The 25838-nt window shown below is 43.3% G+C and overlaps 1 protein-coding gene across 2 annotated transcripts; it reads left to right on the top strand.

Annotated features, from left to right (window-relative positions):
- The first annotated feature begins 9412 nt into the window (after positions 1-9412).
- LOC147624560 (UDP-D-xylose:L-fucose alpha-1,3-D-xylosyltransferase MGP4-like) lies at positions 9413-18876 on the top strand. Of its 2 annotated transcripts, XM_086819575.1 has the most exons (4): positions 9413-10037; positions 10141-10302; positions 17975-18190; positions 18320-18876. In XM_086819575.1, the coding sequence occupies exons 1-4, from the start codon at positions 9597-9599 to the stop codon at positions 18545-18547; spliced, it is 1047 nt and encodes a 348-aa protein (XP_086675701.1). In that variant the 5' UTR covers positions 9413-9596; the 3' UTR covers positions 18548-18876. The 2 variants fall into 2 exon arrangements, with proteins under 2 accessions (XP_086675701.1, XP_086675702.1); XM_086819576.1 differs by lacking the exon at positions 10141-10302 and having other exon boundaries at positions 9456-10037.
- Positions 18877-25838: the final 6962 nt, after the last annotated feature.

Below are 25838 nucleotides of genomic sequence, written 5' to 3'. Positions count from 1 at the left end.
CTAAGTGTATGAGTTTTTGACCTTCTAATCTTATGCAAAAGGCCTCGAAATCACCCTTGTGGTGGTTGCCTTGGTGGTGGTGGCCCTGCATGTATAAATCAGAAGAATATTTCTCTCCTTTCATGCTTCCCATAGATTCATTTCCCTCTCACTCCCTTCTCATACCTCTTCCTAACATAAGATGGATGTATTATACATGATCCAAAACATGGAAATAAGATCATTGCACAAGAGGCACAAAGGTGGCCAACTAGATACAAGCATGCGAGAGGTTAATGAAGTTATGTATGGTAAAGGTGAAGAATATATTTTAGATTTAAAGATTTGGCACAAAAAGGTTGATCATTAGTGGTTGTTGCAAGCTATGCAAAATCATGGGCTTGTCATAGGATTGCCAAAATTTAAAGTTTCTAGTACTTTGGTTGTATGTTATGCATGTCAAGTAGGTAAGAAATCCAAACACTCATTTGCAAGTAGCACATCAAGATTTGATAAAGATTCAAATCTTATTCATACACATGTATGGGGTCACATACATCTTATCACATCAAGATGTGATAAACCTTTGGAGCTTATTCATACAAATATATCGAGTGCCACATATTGAGTGTGACCCACTATTATGTCTCATTTAAAGATGATCATTCCAAGAAGACATGGGTATACTTCCTAAAAGACAAGTTTGAGGTCTTTTAGAAAAAAAGGAGTTGAAAGCCATGGTTGAGCAGTAAGAGAACATGCACATTTAGATGCTAAGATTTGATGGCAGTGTTGGAGAGTACATGTCAAAACTGAGTTTGATGCCTCTTTGAAACATGGCATCCAGAGGCATACCACATAAAGGTATACACCTCAATAGAATGGTGTTGCAGAGGAAGAATAGGCTCATTGCAAGAGCAATGATGAATGAGAAATGCATGCTTCATTTCTATTAGGTAGAGGTAGTTGCTTGTATTGTATACATCATGAACAAGACTCCTACCACATTACTATACATGACATGACCCCTTAGCATGCATTCAATCCTGAACAAGACTCCTACCACACTGCTATACATGACATAACCCTTTAGCAACACGCATTCAATCACGAACAAGACTCCTACCACTACTATACATGAACAAGACTCCTACCACACTGCTATACGTGACATGACCCTTTAGCAACAAGCATTCAATCACGAACAAGACTCCTACCACTACTATACATGAACAAGACTCCTACCACATTGCTACACGTGACATGACCCTTTAGCCAACAAGCATTCAATCACACGAACAAAACTCCTACCACTACTATACATGAACAAAAATTCAATGGACACAAGCTTGACATTTTGCATCTTTTGGGTTGTATTTTCTATGTGCACATCCCCTGTGAGCTAAGGACAAAGTTGATGCCAAAAGTTGAGAAGTGTATCTTGCTTGGATATTCAAAGGAAATTAAGGGTTACACATGCTATATAAGACGACTCCACATGAGAAAGGATGTAGTGCTGAAGAGCTAAAATCATTGCTTATGTCAGATGACCAAGTTGGATTTAACCAATCAATCATCATATGCAAAATTTTAGTGAGAAAATCACTTAAGGTCCAATGGACTTTATAGTCTAAATGGTCCTAACAATGCGAAAAACATGGGTTTCTGAAGTTACAAATGGATCCACATGTCAAGGGACATTAAAACATGTGTCTGGGAGATATAGAGGTGTTGGTCCAAGTCAAACTTTTATTGGACAATCAGCAAAAGGAGCTACCATTTGGTGGCCACATAACCCTATAAATAATTATCACTTTTGTAAGATTCCTCCCCCAGCTCCTCAAGATGTCCAGTTTCTCCCCCTGTAATCAATCCCCTTTTCAGAATAATAACAGATCTTGTTTCTATCTGTTTTGACCTTGAGAGAGAAAATATTCTAGAGAGAGGTAATTCAATTTCTAGATATCTTTGGATGGAAAAAATCCCCTCTTATTAAAATGATTTCCTCTGAAACAGAAATTCAAAAAGAACTTTCCAGTGTGCAATTGGAATAAATTGAAAATAGGTAAAAAGGACCTTAGCCTGAGGGTCCAGATTTTCTGAAAATTTTAGATTAAGGTTCCTATGGACCTCCCCAGAGCCAAAAACATTGAATTCACTTGATAATTCACTTGTTTTTGACTAATTCCTCTACAAAGAATTGGTGGCCACTTTTGATCCAAACAAGAGTAGAACCCTCAATCCCTCAAGCCAAAGGAAAGCTCACAAAACTCCATGTAAGTTATTAATTCTACTTTTTTTTTAAATTCTAATCTATGGTTTTCTGAATTCTTTGCTTTTTAATGTGATTATGGATTATAAGCCTTGACAAAAGGCTTCCCCCCTTCTCTTTTTTTACAATTTAGCCCTTCTTAATCCTAGAAAGTTTAATTAAATGATTGATTAAACTCTCTTAATTTTTGGAAAATGGAGTAGATTAGAGATATTAGAATTCAAATTGGATTAATTCAAGTCATAAATTGAATGTTAAAATTAAGAAATGGTCAGCCATACAAAGGAGGTTATGGCAAAATTTTCTTAAATTTTGTGGAACTAAAGTTTATCATTAGGTTATTCTAAAAGAGTAATTCCTTCCGTTTGTACATTCTAAAAGATTTATTTTATTTCAAAAGTGTCACTCTCATTAAAATTGATTTATGCATAGAAAGATGCATAAAGAAATTTATTTTTATTTCAAAAGCGTTATTCTCATTAATTTTGATTTTATGCAAAGGAATTTATTTTTATTTCAAAAGTGTTATTCTCATTAAAATCAAATTTATGTATAGAAAGATGCATGAAGGATTTAATTTTATTTCAAAAGTGTTATTTTCCTTAAAATTGAATTATGCATAAATAGATGCATAAAGAATCTTTATAAAAAAAATTTAGGATCCTCTTAAATTCTATGTTTAAATTCTATGAATAGAGGTGATGAGATGTGAGGTAAATAGATGTGATGAGATAAGATGTGCATCAAATAGATGATTGGATATATGTGATGTGAATAGAAGTGATGAGAATATGAGATGAATAGATGTGATGTGAATAGAAGTGATGAGAATATGAGATGAATAGATGTGATGAGATAAGATGTGAATCAGATAGATGATTGAATAGATGTGATGTGAATAGAAGTGATGAGGATATGAGATGAATAGATGTGATGAGATGTGATGTGATGCGAATAAGATAGATGATTAGATAGATGTGATGTGAATAGAAGTGATGAGAATATGAGATGAATAGTTTTAATGAGATGTGATGAGATGTGATGGATGTGATGCGAATCCGATAAATGTGAATGAATGGATGAGATGTGATGTCATGTGAATCAGAATGTAAATGAATGATATGAGATGTGAGTGAATGTATGTGATGATAAAGGATGTGAATGTGTATGTGAGGAATGGATGTGAATGTGTATGCAAAGAATGGATGTGAATGAATATGTGAAAGAATGAATGTGGATGTATGTAAAAGAATGGATATAGATGTGTATGTGAAAGAATGTGATGCGATGTAAAGAGATGAGATGTGACATGAATATATGTGGATGTCAAGTGATAGATATGAATGTATGGATAGATGCGAGTAGTCGTACATGTGAACAATTGGATGGATGTAGATAAATGAGATGAGGTGTATGAATAAGATCTGATGTGGATAGAAGTGATGTGATTTAATGGTGATGAGAATGAATGTGATGGATATGAATGAATGTGAATGTGAATGTGATAGATATGAATGAATGTGATGTGATGGGATGTGAATCGGGATAGATGTGAATGAATGAGATGTGAGGTAAAATGAATGAGATGTGAGTGAATGTGATGTAGTCTGAATAGATGAGATGTGAATGAATGTGATGTGGATATGGGTAGATGCGAGTGGATGTGAGTGAATGTGATGTGGTCTGATGAATGGATGAGATGTGAGTGAATGTGATGTGAGTGAATGTGATGTGGTTTGAATGGATGAGATGTGAATGAATGTGATGTGGTCTGAATGGATGAGATGTGAATGAATGTGATGTGGATATGGGTAGATGCGAGTGGATATGGGTAGATGCGAGTGGATGAGATCTGATGAGGATAAATTGAGGAAAGATGTGATGAAATGAAAAATGATGTGATTGAATGAGAATAGGAATCCTTATGAAATGGTTGTGGAATTAAATAATGTGGGTTGATGTGGAGCAGTGTGAAAAGACGAGAGTTCGTTATAGAAACTGTATTTTTGAACTATTTTTAAATGACTGTTTTATGTCAAGAATGCTAGAGAAGCATTTTGACCGTCTTGTGAATGAGGCCGTGGAGACCTAATCAGATAGTTGCAACAGCTGACGGAGAGTCAATGGAGGACGTCTCGCGTAGCAAGGTCAACCGAGGTCTTGACCAGCCTCGGTTCGATTAAAATGGTGAGCTTCCGGTACGGTGGATGAGGGACCAAGGAAGCAGCCTATGAGTGAAGCGTTAGGTCACCTGCGAAGGATCTTAGAGGGTGCTGACCATACGGTGCTCTGGGTCGCCAAAGATAACGTGTGTCGTGGAAGATATTGGAACAAGGAGTAAGAGTTGTTTTCTGAAACTGGGCATGGATCTGGTTGATTGACCTTGCTGGTCCTCAACGAATAAGTCCATGGCTCTTTTATATGGATATGTTGGTTGATCTTGCTGATCTTCAACGGCGGAGATTCCATCTTGATTTTTATAAGAGAATATATTGTCGGGTACTATGAGCTAGAAACTATTCAAAAGGCCCCTGAGGGACAGGTGGTGAGAGTTCTGGTTGCCAATGATGCCATAGATACACTGATGAAGGAATGAATGGAAATAAGGATTCAACTGGAGATTTTGAGGATTATGATCAGTGACACTATGGTTTCATTAAATGCTTGTTTTAAAGATAGCTGAATCTGTGTTTACTGGCATTAAATTTGCATGAATATCCGGCTAGGGGACCTGGGAACTCTTTTCCCTGGTACCCGGGATAAAACCTAACCAAATTCCTAAGTGGATCCCATCACTACAGTGGTTGGACGGTTGGCTAACCCATGGGATTTGATGGGGTTAGGCTGGACTGATGGATCCGTAAAATAAGACTCAATTCTGCTATGGTACGATAGATGAAGTAAATCCCGGATAAAAATTGTTCTATGGAAAAGAATCAACGGTTGTGCCTCTCTATGAGGAAAAAAGCGTTGGTCTCTATGATCCAAGTGCAATCTTTTCCTTGATCTGACTTTGATACTGTAGGTTCGGTCAGATCAATTCAGTTGGTTAAGGCTTTTGACTATGTTAGAAAAAAATTTATCTTGGAGGAATCGCCCGTGCTTTCCGGGCAAGGAAAGTGTTTTCGGTTTCGATTTTGGAAGAACCGATGGATTAGTCTCTTGTCCGGATATCCGTGGTGAGGCCCCGAGTGTGGGACCCTACCCCGCGCAAGAAGTGCTACTTCCGCTACTAGCACCCTGAATTCGTTGCGCGGTGGGGACAGGGAACTTACAACTTTCACCTAGTTCAAGACATGTTTTTTACACCTAGCAATAGTCCAAGTGGCAGTACAATTGGTACCTCAACTTGAAGTTAAGGCACTTAAAATAGGTCAAAGGGCTAGTCAAATTGATCAAAAAATGGTAGATATAAGAAGGCAAGAAACCGGGTAACTAGTGTAAAGACTCACTTATGATGTTTTTGTGGTAGAGCATCATGCATACATGGCAAAACACATGGAAATACATGAACTTGAGCATGGACTCTAGATTTGCCACTTGGCAAGCATGTCATTGGATGTAGATGGGTCTATAAAGTCAAGCATCAACCTGATGGGTAGATACAAAGGAGCCAGATTGGTAGCCAAGGGATATAATCGAAAGCATGCAATTAGAAAAATTGAACCACAATTACCAAAAGATGTCACAGCTAGGATCGTGGTTGCATTGACAAATGGCTAGAAAATGTATAAGATGTCAATAATGCATTCTTCAATGGTTGCTTGCAAAAGAAGATGTGTACATCTAAACATCCAATAAGTATGAAGGTTAAAGAAAGCATTGTATGGTTTAGAGCAAGCTCCAAGAGCATTGAATGCAAATATTAATGCCTTCTTTCAAGAAATGAGATTCAAGCAATGTGATGATGATGGTGGGCAATTGGTGATCATCTTGCTATATGTGGATGACCTCACTCTGTCAAGCAATGATTTTGAGGCCATATTAGATGTCAAATCTCAACAATAAAGAAAATTATGGGTTATGTATGACTCACAAATAAAATGCCTCAAACATGCTAGATAGGTTTGGTTTAAAGTGTTGTAAACCCATGGCAACATCTGTCCTTTGCCTTGCTGAACCATAAGCGGAAAATCTTGCTCATCTTTGCCTTGCTGAACGGACAATCTTGCTCGTCCATTGCCTCGCCAATCCCTAAATCATTTTTATCATGGTCAATGGCTTTGCCAAAACATGGAAGGGCAGATGCAGCAAGAGTACAGACAGGCTTGTATTGGCTCAAAACAGGTGACACTCCATCTAGGGTATTTTTCAAAACACTTAGAGCCAAGAAGGACAATGAGTTTATAGCTGCAGTCAGAGGCCCAGATGGGACCACAGTTACAGATGAAAAAAGTGTGAATAAACTCTTTGTCCAGACTCTCTCTAATATTGTGGGCTCACCTTTATGTATTGAGGACAGCTATATGGCCAAACTCCAGGAGTTCTTGGAGCCAGTGGAAAGCACTATCCCTGTGGCAACCCAAGCTTTACTTGGCAGACCTTTCTCTTCATATGAGGTGGAGCATGTAGTCCTCTCTATGAAAAAGGAGAAAGCTCCTGGTCCTGATGGTATCCAGGCAGAAGTCCTCCAAGAGCTTATCAAGTATGCTAAGGATGATCTGTGTGACCTGCTTAATGCATTCAGAGCTAATGGTGATATCCCGCAGGACATTAACACAGGGCTGATCAAGCTGATACCCAAGGGAGGTGACAGGTTGGAGATAAAAAACTACAGGCCCTTGACCATGCTCAACTCAGTTTACAAGGTTATGGCTAAAGCCATGGCATATAGGATTAAAGCCACTGTGGCTAGAGTAGTTCACCCTATGCAGTTTGGGTTTGTTCAGGGGAGGAGTATCCATGAAGCCATCCCAAATGTAATCACAGCCATGGAGTGGGCTTCTGATCAAGGGGTTGAACATGTAATGATCAATATGGATTTAGAGAAGGCTTATGACAGGGTAGGCTGGGAATACCTTCTAGCAGTTGTGGAGAAAATGGGCTTTGGCATGCAGTTTCTTGGAATGGTCAGGACACTTTTCAGCAATGCATGTGCACAGATTCAAATCAATGGGTATGTGTCTGAGGGCTTTAAACTAGCAAGATCTGTGAGACAAGGGTGCCCATTGGCCCCCCTGCTCTTTGCCCTAGCAACTGACCCTCTGTTAAGAAATGTAGACAAACTGATCCAGAAGGGTACCTTGAAGCCTCTGATGCTGCCCCAAGGTCAACCCTTCTCCACTCAACTCTTTGCAGATGACAATTGCAACATAGTGCAGTGCAGTGAAGAATCTATCAAGGGATTGATGCAAATGTATGACAACTTCTGTGCTGTGTCAGGCTCCAAAATTGCCCCTCACAAAACAGAGTGTGTTAAACTGAGCTTCTCTGATAGGGCTGACTGTTTGGCCTCTTTGGGGCTGAAGGACTTGGGTCCTGGGAAGATTATAAGATATTTGGGCTGCCCTATAGGGCTGGGGCTGACTCCCCACCAATGTTTTACCTGGTTTAGTGATAGAATCAGAGGGAAAATCAAAGCCAGGGCCCATTTAAGACTCAGCTTGGCTGGCAGAATCATTGCACTAAGGCACATCCTCATGGCACTTCCTGTGTATGTTGCCACACTACTAAAGTTCTCAGGTAATGACTGGAACAAGCTTGCAATGCAGTTCAGAGAATTCCTCTGGAGTTTTGCAGATAAGAGGTCATGGTCCTTTATTTCATGGGAGCAGATCTCCTAGGGAGGAAGGGGGCTGGGGGATCCCTGATATCATAGCTAAGGCTCAAGGCCTGCTTAACAAATGGATCCCCAAACTGGACAGCCCACAACCTTGGGCACAGATCATTAAGTGGAGAATTGAGCAGGCCTCACTTAAAGGCTCCCAATGGCTCAATACAAGCTGGATTGATAAGCTAATGCACCCTGACAAGCTAAAGGGCTGGAACTCCTCCCTTACCATGAAGCTAGTAAACAGCTGGAAAGCAACAACTAAGGAGGCAGTATGGATGGGTTCCCGGTTTGACTCATCCCTTGAGCAGAGCATATGGCTTTGCAAAGATGCAATGCAAAATGGTGTCCCAGCAGTGGAAGCTAACCCCAGAGTAGCAAAAAGGCTGGAAGCAAAGGGTTTGGCAAAGTTCAAGGACATCTGGTGCTCCACTACTAAACAATGGCTGATCCCTGCTGGTAGATGGAATGCACTTAACAATGTAGAGCAAAGACTGATGCTTCATGTACTGAGCAATATCAGGAGGGAATGGCCCACCTCCCCAATGGTGACCACAAGGGTTAGCTTCAAGTATTGGTCCCTCCCAAGCATAAGACCCAAGGTGTCTAGACAGAAATGGGCTATGAGAATAGCTGTTGCCTGGAAGAAGGAAAACTGCACTCTGACAGTGGATTATTGCAGGCAGAGAGCCAAGCAGACATGGGGCTCTACAGGCTCAGGCAGATTGGACCTACTCCTGTGGAGAATATTGAATAGGAAACTACCAGTTAGGGGCATAACCAGCAAGTGGAGCCAGGGGAACCCTTACTGTCCTAGGTGCAAAACCCATAAGGAATCTATGAGGCATGCCTTTTGGGAGTGCAAGGAGGTGTACCCTGTGTGGGCAGCAGTCAGCAGAATCCTCAGTGGTGACTGTGGAGTGCTTGACAAGGTCAACTGGAAGCAAGCAGTCATTGGGTGCAAGGGCAGGATGAACCCTGCCATATATCAAGTGTGGCAAACACTGAGAGGCTTGATACTAAGCAGGATATGGGAATCTAGGAATGCTATACTACACAGGGGTTCCAGCTGTGACTATAGCTCCATAGGGAGAGCAAGGAATCTAGTGGTAGAAGGTCTTGTATTAGCAAGGACTAGGGAGAGAGGGAAGATTAAAGCTACTGTGGATCTACTGCTTAGGAAAGTCCATAAGCTCCAGTGTTCACCTTAGGGTGCTGTATCTTTTTTGATACTTAATTTAAATTTCTTTGCATTAAAAAAAAAAGTTGTGGGAGGAGATGAGTGATTATTGTGCATGTCGCCTAAGACTCCGTCCTAAAGTCTGAAGGCTTAGGCCAAGGATAGATCTCAACCGCCTATATTTGTCTTTTTGACACATGTAGGGTGAGACTAAGCCACCTGTAGGGGGCAACATGTGTGAATACCACAAAATGAGCCCGCTGAAATGGCTTAAAAGGGCGTGGCTTCCACTGTTAAACAGACAGTGCTGCCGCGTAGCGCGCTGATTGCAGGGAAATTGCCAATGGAAATAGGAAGCATAGCCTAAGGGCCTTGTAGGGCGAATCGGTAAAGCAATGCTTCGCAAGCAAGCGCATCTGGGCGCCTTCCAACAACACTATCAGCGGCCATTGTCCCATTCACACGCGGGCACCCTCAGCCTGCTGGTCACAGTGATTCTGCTGCTGGGTTTTCTTTTCCCTTTCACAGCGCTACCACGATCCTCTGAGCTCACCATAGCCCAGAAGCACGAGAAATGGAATTCATACACACTGCAGGAAGCTGTCCTGGCTGTTGCACAGAATGACACTGTGATCTTGTGCGCAGTCAGCCAACCCTACCTGCCCTTCCTCAGCAATTGGCTCATCAGCATAGCCAGACATGGTAGACATCATGGTGTTCTCGTCATAGCTGAAGACTATACTACATTGTATAGTGTGAATGAGAAATGGCCTGGTCATGCTGTGCTTATCCCCCCTGCCCCTGCCCTACAGCAGGCCCACAGATTTGGGTCCCAGGTATGTGTATCACATTTCCTATAAATCTTACAGTTATTCTCACAGATCTATGGGCACTCTACATTTTGATTGCGTCTGGTTTTTCCCCCATTGACCCTTGTAGGGTTTCTTCAACTTCACGTCTCGGAGACCAAGGCATTTGCTTCAAATATTGGAGCTGGGCTACTCTGTCTTGTACAATGATGTCGACATGGTCTGGTTGAAGGACCCATTTTCGTATTTCAAAGGCAATTATGACATCTATTTCACTGATGACTTGGCTAAAGTAAGACATTCTTCTTCCTCTTCACCATGTGCATGTGCGCGTGTATGTCAAGGTATAGCATATGAATCTTATATTCATGAGCATGCATGATGTGCATCCTTCACAGTCGATGGATGCAACGACATGTTGCACTATAGCTAGGCCAAGACGAACCTGATTTTGTGTGGCTCAGTATAGGGCTAAGCTGCCATTAATCCGATGATGTACAAGTCTTCCTTTACTCAAGAGGACGTGCCAATCCACCCAGTTATAAGCCTTGTGGAAATAGAAGAGATCTACTCATATCTTATTTGTAAGTAGTGGCCTCCTAGAAGGTGCTTTGAAGGCAGAGTGAGGCTCATGAATGAGATCCCATCTGTGAACTTGAAGCTAAAGGCTGAGCACCTCGGCTAGACTTCAATTGAAATGAGGAGGTACGAGATCTAGGTGTAGCCCCCCCCTTCATGGGTGATCAAGCTGTTGGCAGAAGCTTAACTGGTTACGTGTAAATATTCTGAGGAAGGTGGTCCAAACTGCTATGGTAAACAGCACCGAATAGCTGGCTTATGGCATTTCTAACATCTCCCCCTCCCCCCCCCTTTCCCCTTTCCTGAAAACCGTCCCTTTCTTGTCTCTCCATAGTCCACTGAGACAGTCTTCCTTTCTTTTCTTTGCATGATGTTTTATATACTGTGAGAAGCATGAGAACAGAAAGATCACACATGGCTGGCTGCTGTGCCCTCTGTTTTGGAGATAGAGGAGCTGCTGAGGGTTAGAACAGCTGCAACTAAGGGGATGCTGAGATTTGGGGTTCATTGTCTCATGCATCACTGCCATCACAGCCTCCCCTGTAGATGCATGTGGCTATGCCGCTATAGTAGGCTAGTTATCATGGGTCGCATGCTTTGGTATGGGCAAGTCACTGTGCTGGATATGGACAATAGCATGTATGAGAGAGAGAGAGATTATAACATCTGCGGGAGGCCAACAAATGGTCTATGGGACCTGTACAAACAGATACGTCCATTACAAGCCCAAAACATCAGTTGAAGACAGAGAGCCCATCAGGCTGAGAAAGTGAACAAACAAAAAAAGAAAACCTATTGATCAACTAGTGAGGTCCCTGTGGTCTGAGGACTCGTGGGATAGAGACTGGGAGTTGGCTCGTTTGGTGCAGAATTCCTAGGTGAGGGCCTGCCCTTTATGGAGGACTGCCCACTTGCCAGCCTTGTGTGCTGTCCTGACATTTTCTAATCTGTCTCCCTTGTGAGGGCCCAAGTTGGTCCTTCAGAGGACAAAAGTAATACATGGTGACTAGTTGTACGGTGATAGAATATGCTCATGGCATCTCAAAAACTCTACCAGAAAACATTGAAAAAGATAAACCAACCCTGGAATCATTGGAGTCTCCTGTGAGATTAGGGAATCTATCATCTATCAGAGACAGATACAGTTACGTAGTTGACCGACAATCTCCGGTGTATACCCAATGAGATCAAATAGAGCCATTTGTGCCTCTATGGGCGTCTGTGATTCTGATCAGGAGGTATAATAGTGGGTCTCCCAAGGACCTTTTCTGCCAGGTCTTATGTCTCCAATGTGCAATGCTTTTCATGTGTGTGTGCATGTGTGTGCGTGTGTGTGTGTGTGAGAGAGAGAGAGAGAGAGAGAGAGTTATATTAACGTCTACGGAAGACCCCAAGGGCCTATGAGACCAAAAGTAATACAATGGTACCATGGATATACTGAGCCATGGAAAACTGAAAGAAAAAATAAAATGAAAACATGTGACAGTACATGTGATCAACAGATGATCGTGTGTAGAGTGAGATATGCTGTGATGAGCTAATGTTGATACCCGCCTCGGCGAGAACCGATCTGATGGTGGAGTGAATGTCAGGCCTTTGTGATGGGAGCGTGACATGTCGGCGGAGAACCTCACGAATCCGTCTCTCTGTGTGGTGGAGGGTCCTGATGCTCTAGGTTGGGGACGTCTGGCTCGCAGAATGGATCGAGCTCTCTCACTAAGAACTCCTCTGGGGCGTGGAGTTGCAGCGTGGGTGCGAGTGGTGGGCTCTGATGTCATAGTAGAGGAACTGTTGTGGGCAGTAGATTCTGATGTGGATGTATGTACCACAAAGAAATCTGTGATGGCTCTCTGTGAGGTGTCCTGTTGGAGCCGGGGCTGTCTCTCAGCATGCTGCCTCAACACTACATCCCTGTGTCATCTGAGCTCCATCAAGTACATGCCCAAGCACCTCTGATCCTCAAACTGTATCACCCATGTGAGTGGTCCGAATCCCTCTCGGAAGAGGCAATGGAATCTCCCCTGTATCTCATAGTAAGCCGGGCAACTGAGCATATAATGGGCCTCATCCTCTACTGCTGCTCCTGTGATGCATACTGTACATGTCCTCTCCTCGTGTGGGATATACTCAACTCTGCTAGTCTCTACTCTGAGGCGGTGGGAGGATACCCTAAGTTGGCCGATCGTGATACGCATGGCATGTGACATGTGTATCTGTATGTATCTCAGGATCTCAAAGAATCCATCCTCGGAGAGTCTCAAGAAGTGATCTTTGTAGAACTCACACTTCTTACCAATCTCTGACGGAGACACCCATGTCTGGTGTATGTGTAGCCCGAGTAGATCTAACCGGATGTTTCGGCTAATCTCCTGATGTGAGAGATCAAGGTACGGGGAATCCAGGCTATACTGAAACGGGGGGAGACGGTCCATCTATATGCCATGTGCATGAAACCACTCGACTACCTCAGCGTACCATGCATGTGCCGGTAATGGTGGTGGCCGTGTCTCTGAGGAGGGCAGTCCAGCTCGTCTCAATTTTTCCCTCTCCCTCTTGCCGTATAATTGCATAGAGGACTCTAGTGCTAGTCATGGGAGGTGATCTCTGTCAAGCATGTATACATGTTGAATATAAGTGACAGTCTGAAAAAGGGCATCTGTAACCAGCGGGGCCACCCCAAACTCTGCACACACACACACACACACACACACACACACACAGAGAGAGAGAGAGAGAGAGAGAGAGAGAGAGAGAGAGAGAGGGGTCGGAATGATCGTGTAACACACATCAAGGCCTTCTTTATACCTTTATGTTTGAGTGAGTTTAAGCAATCCACTTTAATTGTTGAACAAGTAGATAGAGGTGTAGAGAGATGCCGCAAATCGGCCATCCACATATGCTGTTGGCCTGTTTATCTGTGCCCATGACACGCTGAAAATGCTATTTTTTGTAGGCACTTCCCATATACGTGGCTGCAGTTCTTTGTCTACTGGCCGATTGCCCTCTTCATGCTGGCCATGCTGGTCAATTGGGCCTAAGGCCCATGGCTGGCCCTTTGTGGTTCCTGGTGGCTCTTATGGGAGCCCACCTAAGGCTGGCCCTAAGGCTGAGCCTAAAGCCTTTGCTTCAAGATGCTTGCTACATGCATCTACTCTAGGATGACCTAAATGCTCTGTTCTCCAAGTGGGTTAAGTGACACATACCGACACCTAAGGCTTCAGTGTGACCTATGTAGCTCGTGCCGGACATGTCCCTGGGGCCTGGAGTAGGTCTCACAATGGGGTCACGACATACGACAAATAAATCCCTAAAAGGTTCTATTAATGTACAAATGTAGCACTGATGATGAGCTAGTGTCACATAGCACTTGAGTGCATGGGTGCATGTGACATTCCCTCTTGCTTAGCTTGGCGACAGTTGCATGGCTTCCAAGTAGTTCGGTTTGGGGAGAGGTTGTGGCAACGGCTATCCATACCCTCAACCGGTCTCCAATGACTTCAGTTAATAATATGACTCCGTATGAGGCATACTTTGGCAGGAAACCTGATGTCTCCCACTTCCGTGTTTTTGGGAGTGATGCGTATGTACATATTCCGAAGAAGCAGAGGGGGAAGCTTGATTGCAAATCCCGCTAGCTTATATTTGTGGGGTATAATTCTCTTTCCAAGGGATACAGATTGTATGATCCAGAGAGGAATGAGATTGTTGTCAGTCGGGATGTAGTCTTTGATGAGCATGTTCCAGTATCCACTGTCGAGGAGCCGCCACTTCTTGGAGATCCAAAAGAGTCTGATGATGATTCCCAGACTATTGTTCCAGTTGATCAACCTCAGTCAGTACAGGAGGTTGAGCCAGCAGAGCAGCTGGAGTAGAGATCCGCAAAGGCAGGAGGCTCCACGATTTGTTCGAATACCCAGGTGGTTATTGGACCCGCTTCGGGAGTCAGGTGTCACGGAGCTACCCTCCGAGTGGACCATAGAGGACGGCCCTCGAAGATCGCACAGAGTCCGCGACAAAAGCAATACAGGGGAGCTTCTTCAGGTAAACTATGCTTTGATGTCTCATATTATGCAGGACAAGGAGCCCACTTCCGTTAAGGAAGCCCTTTCACAGGATACTTAGAGGAAAGCCATGTAGGTGGAACTTGATACTATCGAGAAGAACAGCACATGGGAGTTGGTACCGAGGCCGTCGAAACGGTCAGTCATTGGTGTCAAATGGGTCTTTAAGACCAAATATGCGTCAGATGGGACGGTGGACAAACACAAAGCCAGACTCGTGGCTAAAGGTTATGCTCAGCGGCCAGGCATCGACTACGAGGATACCTTTCCACCGACAGCACGGATGACCACGATTCGGACCGTTCTTGCCCTTGCTTCTTCTCAGAGGTGGCCAGTGTATCAAATGGATGTAAAATCTGCGTTCCTTAATGGTGACCTGCAGGAGGAGGTGTATGTTGTGCAGCCTCCAAGCTTTGTTGTTCCAGGATCAGAAGGGATGGTTTACAGGTTACGTAAGGCCTTGTATGGTCTTAAGCAGGCTCCCAGGGCTTGGAATCAGAAGATTGATTCCTTCTTTGTTCGGACTGGTTTTCAGAGATCGATTGTAGATCCCAACCTGTATCTATTTCGGGAACGTGGCATGGTTACGATTATCATCCTTTATGTGGATGATCTCATTCTCACCGGCAGTCATGTGGAGCACATTGGTGTGACGAAGGCTGCCTTGTCAAAGGAGTTTGAGATGACCGACCTAGGCTTACTCCACGTCTTTTTGGGATTGGAGATCTGGCAGACCCAGATGGGGTTTTTTGTCTCTCAGCAACGGTATGTTCATGAGTTGCTTGAGGCCTTTGGGATGGAGAATTGCAAGCCTATTAATTCGCCGATGGACCCAAATACAAAGTTAACTGTTAATGATCCTTGTGAGCCAGTTGATGCCTCGCAGTATCGGAAGTTGGTTGGTTCATTGATCTGGTTGTTGAACACCAGATTGGACTTGAGCTTCTCCGTGGGGCTATTATGGAGATGCCATTGAAGTCTCATTGGGACGCAGGATTGCGGATCTTGCGGTATCTACAGAGTACGAAGGATCTTGGACTCTTTTACACAGGAGGGGATGGAGTCAAACTCCAAGGTTGGAGTGACTCAGATTCGGGAGGAGATCCAGACACGAGGAGATCTACTTCAGGATACAGTTTTACCCTCGGCTCAGGAGCAGTTTCTTGGAGCAGTAAGAGGCAGCCAACTATTGCCCTATCTTCGATAGAGGCAGAGTACCGGGCGACTTGTGGTGCTGCTTGCGAGGTTGTGTGGCTGCGGAGGTTGCTAGGCGAGATTGGGTTTCCACAGAAGGAGCCCACAGTCATCCAGAGTTGTATAGCTATTGCTTGGAACCCGGTCTTCCATGCCCGGACCAAGCACATAGAGATACAATATCACTTTGTACGTGAGAAGATCTTGGCTGGTGACATCTTGCTACTTTATTGTTCGACGGAGGACAATGCGGCGGACCTGGGCACTCCAGCTCCCTAGGGTTGATTTCACAGCCAGGAGCTGAGAGGGGGTGTTAGAAGTCATCTCCTGTCTTTATCATACACCAGGGCCTTTGTTGTGGGTGTGCCCGCCCTTTGTAGGCGTTTTCTCATTTTTCCTCACTCGTATTTTTCCCCCATTTTTCCCTATTTTACCAGGTGTGGGAGGCAGCTTTCTGCACCCCGGCTGATCCAGATGCTGGCCGACTGCTGGTCAGAGGATCTGGATGCTGGCCGACTACCCCTTTTGGTCCCTGACCTCTCCTGCTTGCTGGCCGACTGCTAGATTGGGCTGGTCGTGGACATGTAGACCCAGTCGGCTGCCTCTGCACAGGCCGACTGCATGTATGGGGCCATATAAAATGGCCCCATGGCCCCCACATCATTGTATCTTGTTTTTGTATTCGGGATCTTGTGTATAGAGAAGAGTTACACGCCTATCTCTCTCCTTCTCTTGTGCTGTCTATTTTCTGCACTCTACTTGCTCTTGGGGTCTCAGATTTGGTTATCATCTCCGCTGCGTATTTTGACAAATAGATGATAAAATCAGTGGCCTCCTGGTCCGGGGGCCGGGAGAGCAATGACTTGCAAAGGTATGCCTATCCTAGAAAAGACTCCCGGCCATCTCGGATGATAATCTCCATGAAAGATCCGAGAGAGCCACTCATGCTATACCTGCATCAATCTGATCAATACGTATGGGAGAGCCCCTAAGATGCTGAATGGATGCAGCTCTCCGATCCACTGGAAGACTCGTGAAGGTCTTCCAAGCAAGATCTAGTGGTTATTTTAGATATTTAGTGTATGAATTTTTTTTTTAGTGGAGGATTCCAAGCAAAAGCCCAAAAGCTTGTAAGTGCCCAAAACGTTAATGTTGCCCTGTGGGGTAGGCATGTTATCAAGAGATGGCATCAATCCACTCCCACTCACCTGGATCTCACTGAAGATATTTGATAGGATTGCCACCATATAGCCACAAACACCAAGAGCCATGAGTCACTATTTGAGGAGAAGGATCAATGAATCAGTGCTTCCCCGGACGACCAACAATCCTCACTGGACTAAGCCTAGTATTTGGGATGATCCCCTCCATGCTACATCTCCTAAATCTCCATCCAGGCATGATAGAATAGATGATAAAATCTGTGGCCTCTTGGGCCGGGGGCCGGGAGAGCAATGACTTGCAAAGGTACGCCTATCCTAGAAAAGACTCCCAGCCATCTCGGATGATAATCTCCATGAAAGATCCCAGAGAGCCACTCATGCTATAGCTGCATCAATTTGATCAATACGTATGGGAGAGTCCCTAAGATGCTGAAGGGATGCAGCTCTCCGGTCCACCGGAAGACTCTTGAAGGTCTTCCAAGCAAGATCTAGTGGTTATTTTAGATATTTAGTCTATGAAAATTGTTTTATATTGGAGGTTTCGAAGCAAAACCCCAAAAGCTTGTAAGTGCCCAAAACGTTACTATTGCCCTGTGGTAGGCATGTTATCAAGAGATGGGCAAGAGTACTGTGAGTGGGGGAGCATCATTTCCATGTCATCTTGAAGGAGAACTTCAGGTCAAGAAGCTGGCTAGGCAAAGCTTTATGACGAAAATGAACACGTGAGGCTTTCCAAACTTTGATGTAGGTCTTGTAAAGTGGGTACTGGTGCGGTATCTTTGTGCTGCTGGCTTTAGAGGTCACATCCATTTCTGCACTCAAAGAAAGTGTTTCGTGTAAGATGGCCTTATGCGTTTTGGTAAATGAAATTGATCAAATTTAGCATTCTTCAAGTGAAGTTTTTACCTTGTGATTTGTGTGAGCGGCCTGATGTATGTGCATTACTCACTATAGGCTCGACTTGCAGGTTAAGCCACATGATCATTCACATAAGCTGCCTCCTCCAGGGAAGAAGGGGCGCACATATATCTGTAGTTGCATGCTTTTTATTCGCCCAACACATGGTGGAAAGCTTATTCTCAGGAAATGGATTGAGGAGCTTGAAGCCCAGCCTTGGTCTCCCAAGGCCAAGGCTAATGATCAGCCTGCCTTCAACTGGGCACTCAACAAGACAGCTGATAAGGTATGGTCTCTTTATGAAAACCTTCTTTTTGGTGAATTGATTGCAACAGTGACTCTGCAAGTTTTTTCAAAAGAAAAACCAGATGTACATTAAAGTATACATCAACTGCATACCCTATATATTATGCAGGTCAAGCTTTATGTGCTACCACAGCAAGCCTTTCCTTCTGGAGGATTATATTTCAAGAATGAAACATGGAGAAGCGAGACACATGGGAAACAAGCTGTCATACATAACAACTACATCACGGGTTTTGAAAAGAAGATCAAACGCTTTCAAGATTTCAAGCTTTGGTTTGTAGATGATGATAGTGACCCAACTGAAGCTCTGGTGAAGCTCAGATCAAGTGAAAGATAATATACTCTGCATGGCACTGTTGCTTTTGCACGCGAATGTATAGCAGGTCTAAGATGAGGGCCTTCTTATAAAAGAAGGCAGGCTATAGAAAGCACACTTGCCCTATCCTTTTGTCTCACAAATATGAAGCTTGCAAGATTCTTTGAGAGGTTCAAGATGGTGATCCAAGATATCATGTAACGAAAGCTTGGGCCTCATTTCTTCTTATCTAAGGCATTCACCTGTAATTTGTTTTGTTAATGGGTTTCTAAAGTTCAATCTTCATCTTGGTATATGTAAAGATGAAACTCATATTTTCTATTGGCCTATATAAAGGCTCTTTCTATGAAGTAAGGTACTCAATATTTGTCAAATTGTTTGTATGACCAGAGTCAGCTGCCGTGTAGTCCATTGGATTATCCTCTCTCTCTCTCTCTCTCTCTCTCTCTCTCTCTCTCTCACCCAAAAAAAGTCTGAAGTTCAGGATTTTTTTGTCTTTTTTTTTGTTTTTCTATGAACAGACTTTGTTTTGCAAGCCTTCATGGAAGTGTGGAGATCATGTTCGCACTTATGGGAAGATTTTTTTGAGAGTGCTTTTTTCTTTCTTTTGTGCTGTGTGCTGTGTGCTGTGCTGTGCTGTGTGTGTGTGTGTGTGTGGGCTTCAAGGAAACCAAGCTTCCAATATTCAGCATTATTGTAGTGCTCTAGAGATTGCATGTACAACTTGAGAGATTATTGCTTGAATATAGGTAGGGCAGTGTAAAAGTTGTCTTTGATGATGAAGTTTTTGCAAGGTTTTGTGGTCAGTCTAATTAGAGGAGAAGGGAGAGAGATAAAAAGAGGAGAGAGAGAGAGAGAGAGAGAGAGAGAGAGAGAGTTATATTAAACGTCTTCAGAAGGCCCAATGGATCTATGAGACCAAAAGTGATACAATAGTGTCCATATAATCTCAAAAGAAAACAAAAACGAGAGCTATGAGTTGGGAATGTCAAATCCGAGCCATATGAGCTATGAGCTATGTGAGAGAGTAAAATTAGTTTAAAAAAGTTTTTTGTTTTTAAAATGAGAGGAAAAGGGAAGGATAGAGAGTAGGATTTTTTTTAAATTTTTTTTTTGGGTGTTGTAAAATATGGTGACAATTCTTGGGGGAAAAAAATAAGGTGACAAAAATAAGGTTCATTCTATGTGAAGGCAGTTTAAGATTAAAGTGTTAGAAGCCACCCTCCTTAGACCCTTAACTTAGGTCTTAGGTTAACACAATAGACATCTTGTGGACACCTTCCAACGCATTGTGCATGTGGGACCAAAGGGGCTTGAACCCTTGTTAACCCTTCCATCAGTTAACATGGTTTCACCCGCTCGACCCATTGTAGACTGCTTTGTCATCTTACCCACACGAACGGGCATTTATCTTTTGTAAGATAGCATTGAGACATATCAAGCGATCTTACTCTATGCTTAATGTCAAATAGGGAAGTCTAAGGACTTAGTGTATAAGTCACTTGTATATAAGTCATTTTTGATAATAAGCAAGGGATAATCATTTCTTTGAAGTAGTTTTCTTGTGAGTTCTCACTTTCTCTTCTTGCTTTGCTTATACGTGCTTTTGAATTCATGCATGCCAGATGAATGCATGCTTGAATAGGTTTGATTGTAGGTTTCCCTCTTCAGTTAGCTTCTTCTTTTTGTGCTTTGAGTAAGAGAGAACCATTGCGAAGTACTATCTCTTCTTGTCTCTATCTAGGCATTGAGAGCAAGGAGCATTCTGTTGTGACAACGGAGTGAGGACGCGAGATGGACGAGCTAGTGCACCCATGGTGGGAAGTTGCATTTGTAGCTCTAAGGCAAAATCCAACGACACATGCTTCGCTAAGGCTAAGGTAAGACTTTGACTTGAACATATTTGGCACTATTGCTCTCGAGGACTAGTCTAGGACTTAACTTCGTTTTTTTGCCCATTCCAAGCTATTGGGATCACCCAATATTGTCTCGTGTTGATGAGGGGATTACGCTTCCAAAAACATACCGTTTTAGAGCATTGGATAAGTTTGTTTGTGTGTTTGATTTCTATTTGAAGTTTATTTTACATTAGGGCATTCTAGGTAGAGTAAAACCTTGATTTTTTGATGATTTGCATGAAATTGGAGCCTAAGAGGCTTAGATTTCATTGCTTTGATCCAAGAATTAGCATAGTAATTGTGATTAGGAGTAGGCCGAAAACATGAGCATTGAGCTTCATTAGATTGAGGTAGAATCACATTGCTTATTTTGTTTCATGCATTTCATATTTTTTCATAAATTGTTCATACATGGTCTTGCAGCCCCCTCTGCACAGCAGAACAGCAGTCGCGTTCATGGAGCCTCGTCACTTCGCCCGAGTTTCTGTGAATTGGTGGAGTAGAAGCATGTAAAATTATCTAAAAACAATAAAAAATCACTTAATTAGTTGCATCACAATTATTAATTAGAATTAGAAACACTAAACATACCTCATCAAGTTTAAAAAATCATAAAAACCAAGCTAAATCAGCTCTCGAGTAGAGGATGTGAGGCCACAATTCTATACAAAAAGACATGAATCTGGAGACATGAGACGTGAGTCTAGAGACATAAGCTAGAGACGTAAGCTGTGAGGCTGGACACGTGAACTTGCATACGTGAGTCTGAGGGCGTGAGCTTGGAGTATATTTGATATAATATAGATCAATTATTACAGCCATAAATACCCATATGGACACACCTAATAGTATAGTTTGAGGATGTGAGCTTAGAGTATATCTAATATAGTATAAACTAATTATTATAGCCTTAAAGACCCGTACAGACACACCTACCCATGTCCTTGAAAGATTTTGTTGTCATACAATATGTACCGGCTTAGATTTCAAGGAAAATTCTTGTCCTTCGTTAATTAATGGAGAATTAAGTACACTTATAACCCAATAAGTGCACAACAATTCTGTCATAGGCTAGTTTCTAGATTTTTATGCCCTAGATAGGCCAATTTTATAAAAGGAAATTACGTGAGCCGAGTTTGTACAAAAAAAGGCACGAGCTTGCATACGTGGACCTACATACATGAGCCAAGTGATGTGAGTCCAGATGTGAGCCTAGACATGTGCATCTGTAGACGTGAGCTTAGCGACGTGAACTTGAACATGTGAGCCTAGCAGGAGCAAAAAGAGAAAAACTAAAAAAAACTTGTCTGAAACCATTCTGATACCTAATCTAGAAGCACTTAGGACCTTTAATGCGAACCTAATATGGACTAATTACAATACAATCAATTGCAGTGCATCAAACTAGACCTTCTCAAGCCCATGAAGACTTTGATCTTAGTAAATGGCCAACACTCAATAGAGTGCTCCCCTATTAAGAAGGTTGGACTCCTTCGGATCCATCTCAAGTGAGGAGCTTTGGGAAGACATAAGTGAGTGGAGGAACAGTGGAACACTTAGAAATAGGAGCCGCCACCATGGTCCTTTGAACTCTAGATTCACCAACTAGCTATGTGAACATCACCTTAAATTTTATGAAGAAGGAATTCAATTGCCCTATCTTTGGGCGCAACTCCCGAGTGAGAGCTGGGTTTATCCCAAGAAGACCATAACAGCCTCTGGTATTACCACCCCAACCAGTTCCTCCTAGAACCGCACTAGAACAACAATACTCAATGACATTGCCAGTGGACTTTGAGAGTCAAGAACAGGAGAGCTATGAGTCATATGAGCAATACGATTCTAGAGCAACCCCCAACCATGGACTATACCTCTCTGTTCGAACGAAGGTGCAATAAGAGCGAGGGACCTCAAAAATATGGCAAGCATGCCACCTCTTGAGTGCTTCCATTGTTAAGGGCTTGCACTATGTTGCTGAGTGTATCATCACACCTAGTGCTCTAACGCCATCCCCGAATCCAGTGCTAAACCCCAATGTCATCCCATAAGAAGGCACGTGTTTTATAAGTGTGAATTTGGACATGCTTTCAAGGATCATCCCAATAGAGTGAAACAATCACCCCTTTGGCAAGGAGCATTTTTGTATGACAATGGAGTGAGGACATGACGGACGAGCTAGTGCACCTACAATGGAAGTTGCATTATGGCTCTAAGGTAAAACCCAAGGGCACATGCTTTGACAAGGCTAAGGTAAGCTCTTGACTGAACACATTTGGCGCCTGTGCCAATAGAGTGACAATCATCCCTGTGGTGGTGGCAGGAGCATTAGCCACTTCGAAGAGCCTTAACTTGTTAAGTGTACATGGAGGACTTATTCAAATAGCCCCCCCTTAATGAATGCTATCACAAGGCTCTAGACCAAGTCGAGGCAATTGCCAACAAGGAGACATCCAAGGTAATGAAGAAGCAGAAATCTCAAGGTTTGACCTTAAAGCCAGTAGCCCAACAGCCAAAGGCGCAAGCCCAAAAGGTTGCATCAGCCTCAAAAAAAGATAATGAACCAGACCCAGAGGTCCAAAAGAAGAAGACCTCAAAGAGCTCGTAGAAACGTAACACACGATCAATTGTCAAGGGTAACGGTGTCGTGTCTATTGAAAGTTGTCCGAACGATAGCTTTGAAGCTGCCTCTCTCATAGAGACAATAAGGTATCTCCCATTCAAACTAGCTCTTTCCAAGGGAAAGAAACCCATTGACTACGCAAACCTCCCAAAGAAACTCAAGGAGTACCCCAACCCCTTATTGGAGAAAGAGAGAATAAAACAAGTCTAAGAGCTTGTAAAGGAAGGTGCATGCTGAACTAGAGCCAGTACTTAAGTAAGTGGTCAAGTATGAACCACTGAACCTGCCTAGAACTAATTCTTGGCCCCATTCTAGAGCTAATCTTTGATATAACGAGGGAATCTCAGTTCTTGCCAAAGGCCTTGACTGAGGCCAGAAAAGGGCTAGTTTTGGAGCCTCTGATTCTTGCACCAATCTAACCAAATTTCGCTTTGCTAGATGTGGTGAAGGACTTAGTGGGAGGTGAAAGTTGGCCTTCCATGGGTCATCCTAGTCACCACAATATTTTCTCCGATCTGATGTGTGACGACTTTATTTCAACCTTATAAGTTATCTTTTACAAGGAAATCTCAACTTTGGAGAGACTTATCTGATTGCATGAACGGGAATTTAAGAGCCCACATAGTTGAACATGAACATGAAGAGGAGGAGGATGAGCCGTGCCATAGTGAGTGCTCTCCTGTCATACCCAATACAAAAGGACAACCAAACGTGCCCATATACAATGTGGGCCACTACTTTTAAAGTGATGAAATGAATGTTGTGTTACTTGTTGCTTATAAAGGAATAACGGTCTCTTAAGAATGGTTATGGGTCTTTTTGAGGCCATGGGAAAACTCTCAGGTTCTCGCTGGGTTTATGCTTAGCTCTGGGATAGGATCAAGGATGGGTCAATGGCTCATTTGCTCTAGCACTTGCTCTACTTTAGTCTATTTGTGGCCTCTTAATAATGGTTACGGTTTTTTTTAAAGGTTAACGGTTCATTTGCTCTAGCACTGGCTCTAGTTTAGCCTCTTTGTGGCCTCTTAAGAATGGTTACGGTTTTTTCTGAGGCCATGGGAAAACTTTGAGGCTCTCTCATTGGGTCTATGCTTAACTCTAGGATAGGGTCTAGGACATGTGCATGCAGGGTCAGTGGTTCGTATCGACCACTTGCTCTAGTAGACTGCACCTTCGTTGTGGTGCTGGTGTTAGCATAATCACCAAGGATTGCTGAGAGGCCTATGAAAGTCTACACCACTTGTAGGCACAAGGCTCGTTTGTATAGAAACACAGCTAAACTATTATGCATCCTTCAAGATGCAATGATTAAGACCTTTGGGCTAAGCTTCTGCCACACAATCGTAGTGATGGATTTTTAGAGAAGAGGGTCATACACAATGATCCTTGAAGGCCTTACATGAGAGACCCAAGGCTAGTTCATGATTGAGAAACCAGTCACATTTACATATGCAAGGGTAACTAGTCCTTGAAAATAAACTTGAAAACAAGGAAGACTCGTCCCATGGGTCAAGGCATTCTCTCCCACAATGATTGCTTGGACCATTTTAGTTGATACCCTCCCGGAGCCTTTTGGCTCTAAGGACTGGATTCACGTTCTTGCAACCATGGAGACTCTTCCACTTAAGCTTGGGATAAGGTTTGTGTGATTGGACGGTGTCAAAATCACATCCCTATTCGTTCTTGATGCCTTCGAGACAGAACCGGTGGTGGAACCCACTTGCCCTCGAGCTAAAGTTTCCTTAAAATGACCACTTAGCTGCATTGCCCACCTTGGTTAACACTGTGCTAGCTACAACATGTTGCCTTTGGAGATGTAGACATCATTTGGCCACCCACTCCTCACACCATATGTAGCAACCATTAACATGATAAATAATTCTCAATCTATGACTATCGGTAAATAATTCCTAATCTATGACTGTTAGTTATTTTGAAGCATAGTTTCTTATTGGATCTAAACCTACGTTGTGCAAGTTTTATGTGACCCCCTGTAGGTACAATGATAGAGAGCATCATCCTCGGAAGGGGATGGGTTGCGGCCATATATTTCAGTGTCATCTAAGGAAAGAGGTTGCAGCCATATATTTTAGTGTCATCTAAGGAAAGAGGTGCTGAACGCAAAAGCTCCCTTTTGAAATGGTTACCATCCCCTTGGTGGATAAGGGCCTCTTACTGTGTCCTTGCTCGCTTGCATTCGTCGGCTCTGCAACCCCTCCGCCCTGTGTGCCTCCAGCTCCGCCTCTGCGCCCCAGTGCACCATTGCATATCTTGCCATCTTGGCCTCTCTTCTAGAGACTCGCCACCGATCCACTGCCCAGAGGTCCTTGCTACTTGCGTGGGCTGATTGTTGCTCTTGTGGATTCAACATTTCGGGTCTTGCACAGCCGGGTGAGATTGAGTGACGTTAAAATGTTCCTGTGAGTGAGAGAGAGAACAAGTTTCTTTCCCTGTGAAAGAGGGGGGAGAGTGCATAACTTCTCCACAACATACTGGTTGTGCAAGGGGTGCAAGAAACCTTTCTCCAAACTGCAACTTTGGAGGGTGGAAGAAACAGGGACATGTTACCCCAAAGTGATAGGACACTTGAAAGTATGGTGCAGGCTTGCAAACAAACTCTAGCCATGCTCTTTCTTGTTGGCATCAAGGAGAACAGTCATGAAAATTTGTGGTACTTTGCAAGGGTTTAAGGTCTTAGATGTTTTAAGAGGTGTGACTGAGTTGCTAGACTTGTGCAGGACCTCTAAATAGTAGAGGGACATGGGCATTGTCATAGGCATGGCAAGCATCAAGA

This window comes from Cibotium barometz, chromosome 25 (genome assembly GCF_041138505.1).
Source record: "Cibotium barometz isolate CiBa-2024 chromosome 25, ASM4113850v1, whole genome shotgun sequence".
NCBI classification, from domain to species: Eukaryota; Viridiplantae; Streptophyta; class Polypodiopsida; order Cyatheales; family Cibotiaceae; genus Cibotium; species Cibotium barometz.
The sequence above is the reverse complement of the archived record's forward strand: the minus strand, read 5'-3'. Positions and strand labels throughout refer to the sequence as shown.

Bases quoted from the DNA above. Each gene is read 5' to 3' on its own strand.
- LOC147624560 (XM_086819575.1), top strand. From the start codon at position 9,597: ATGCTTCGCAAGCAAGCGCATCTGGGCGCCTTCCAACAACACTATCAG. The intron at 10,303-17,974 runs GTAAGACATTCT...CTCGACTTGCAG, and splicing joins TCACTGATGACTTGGCTAAA to GTTAAGCCACATGATCATTC. The intron at 18,191-18,319 runs GTATGGTCTCTT...TATATTATGCAG, and splicing joins TCAACAAGACAGCTGATAAG to GTCAAGCTTTATGTGCTACC.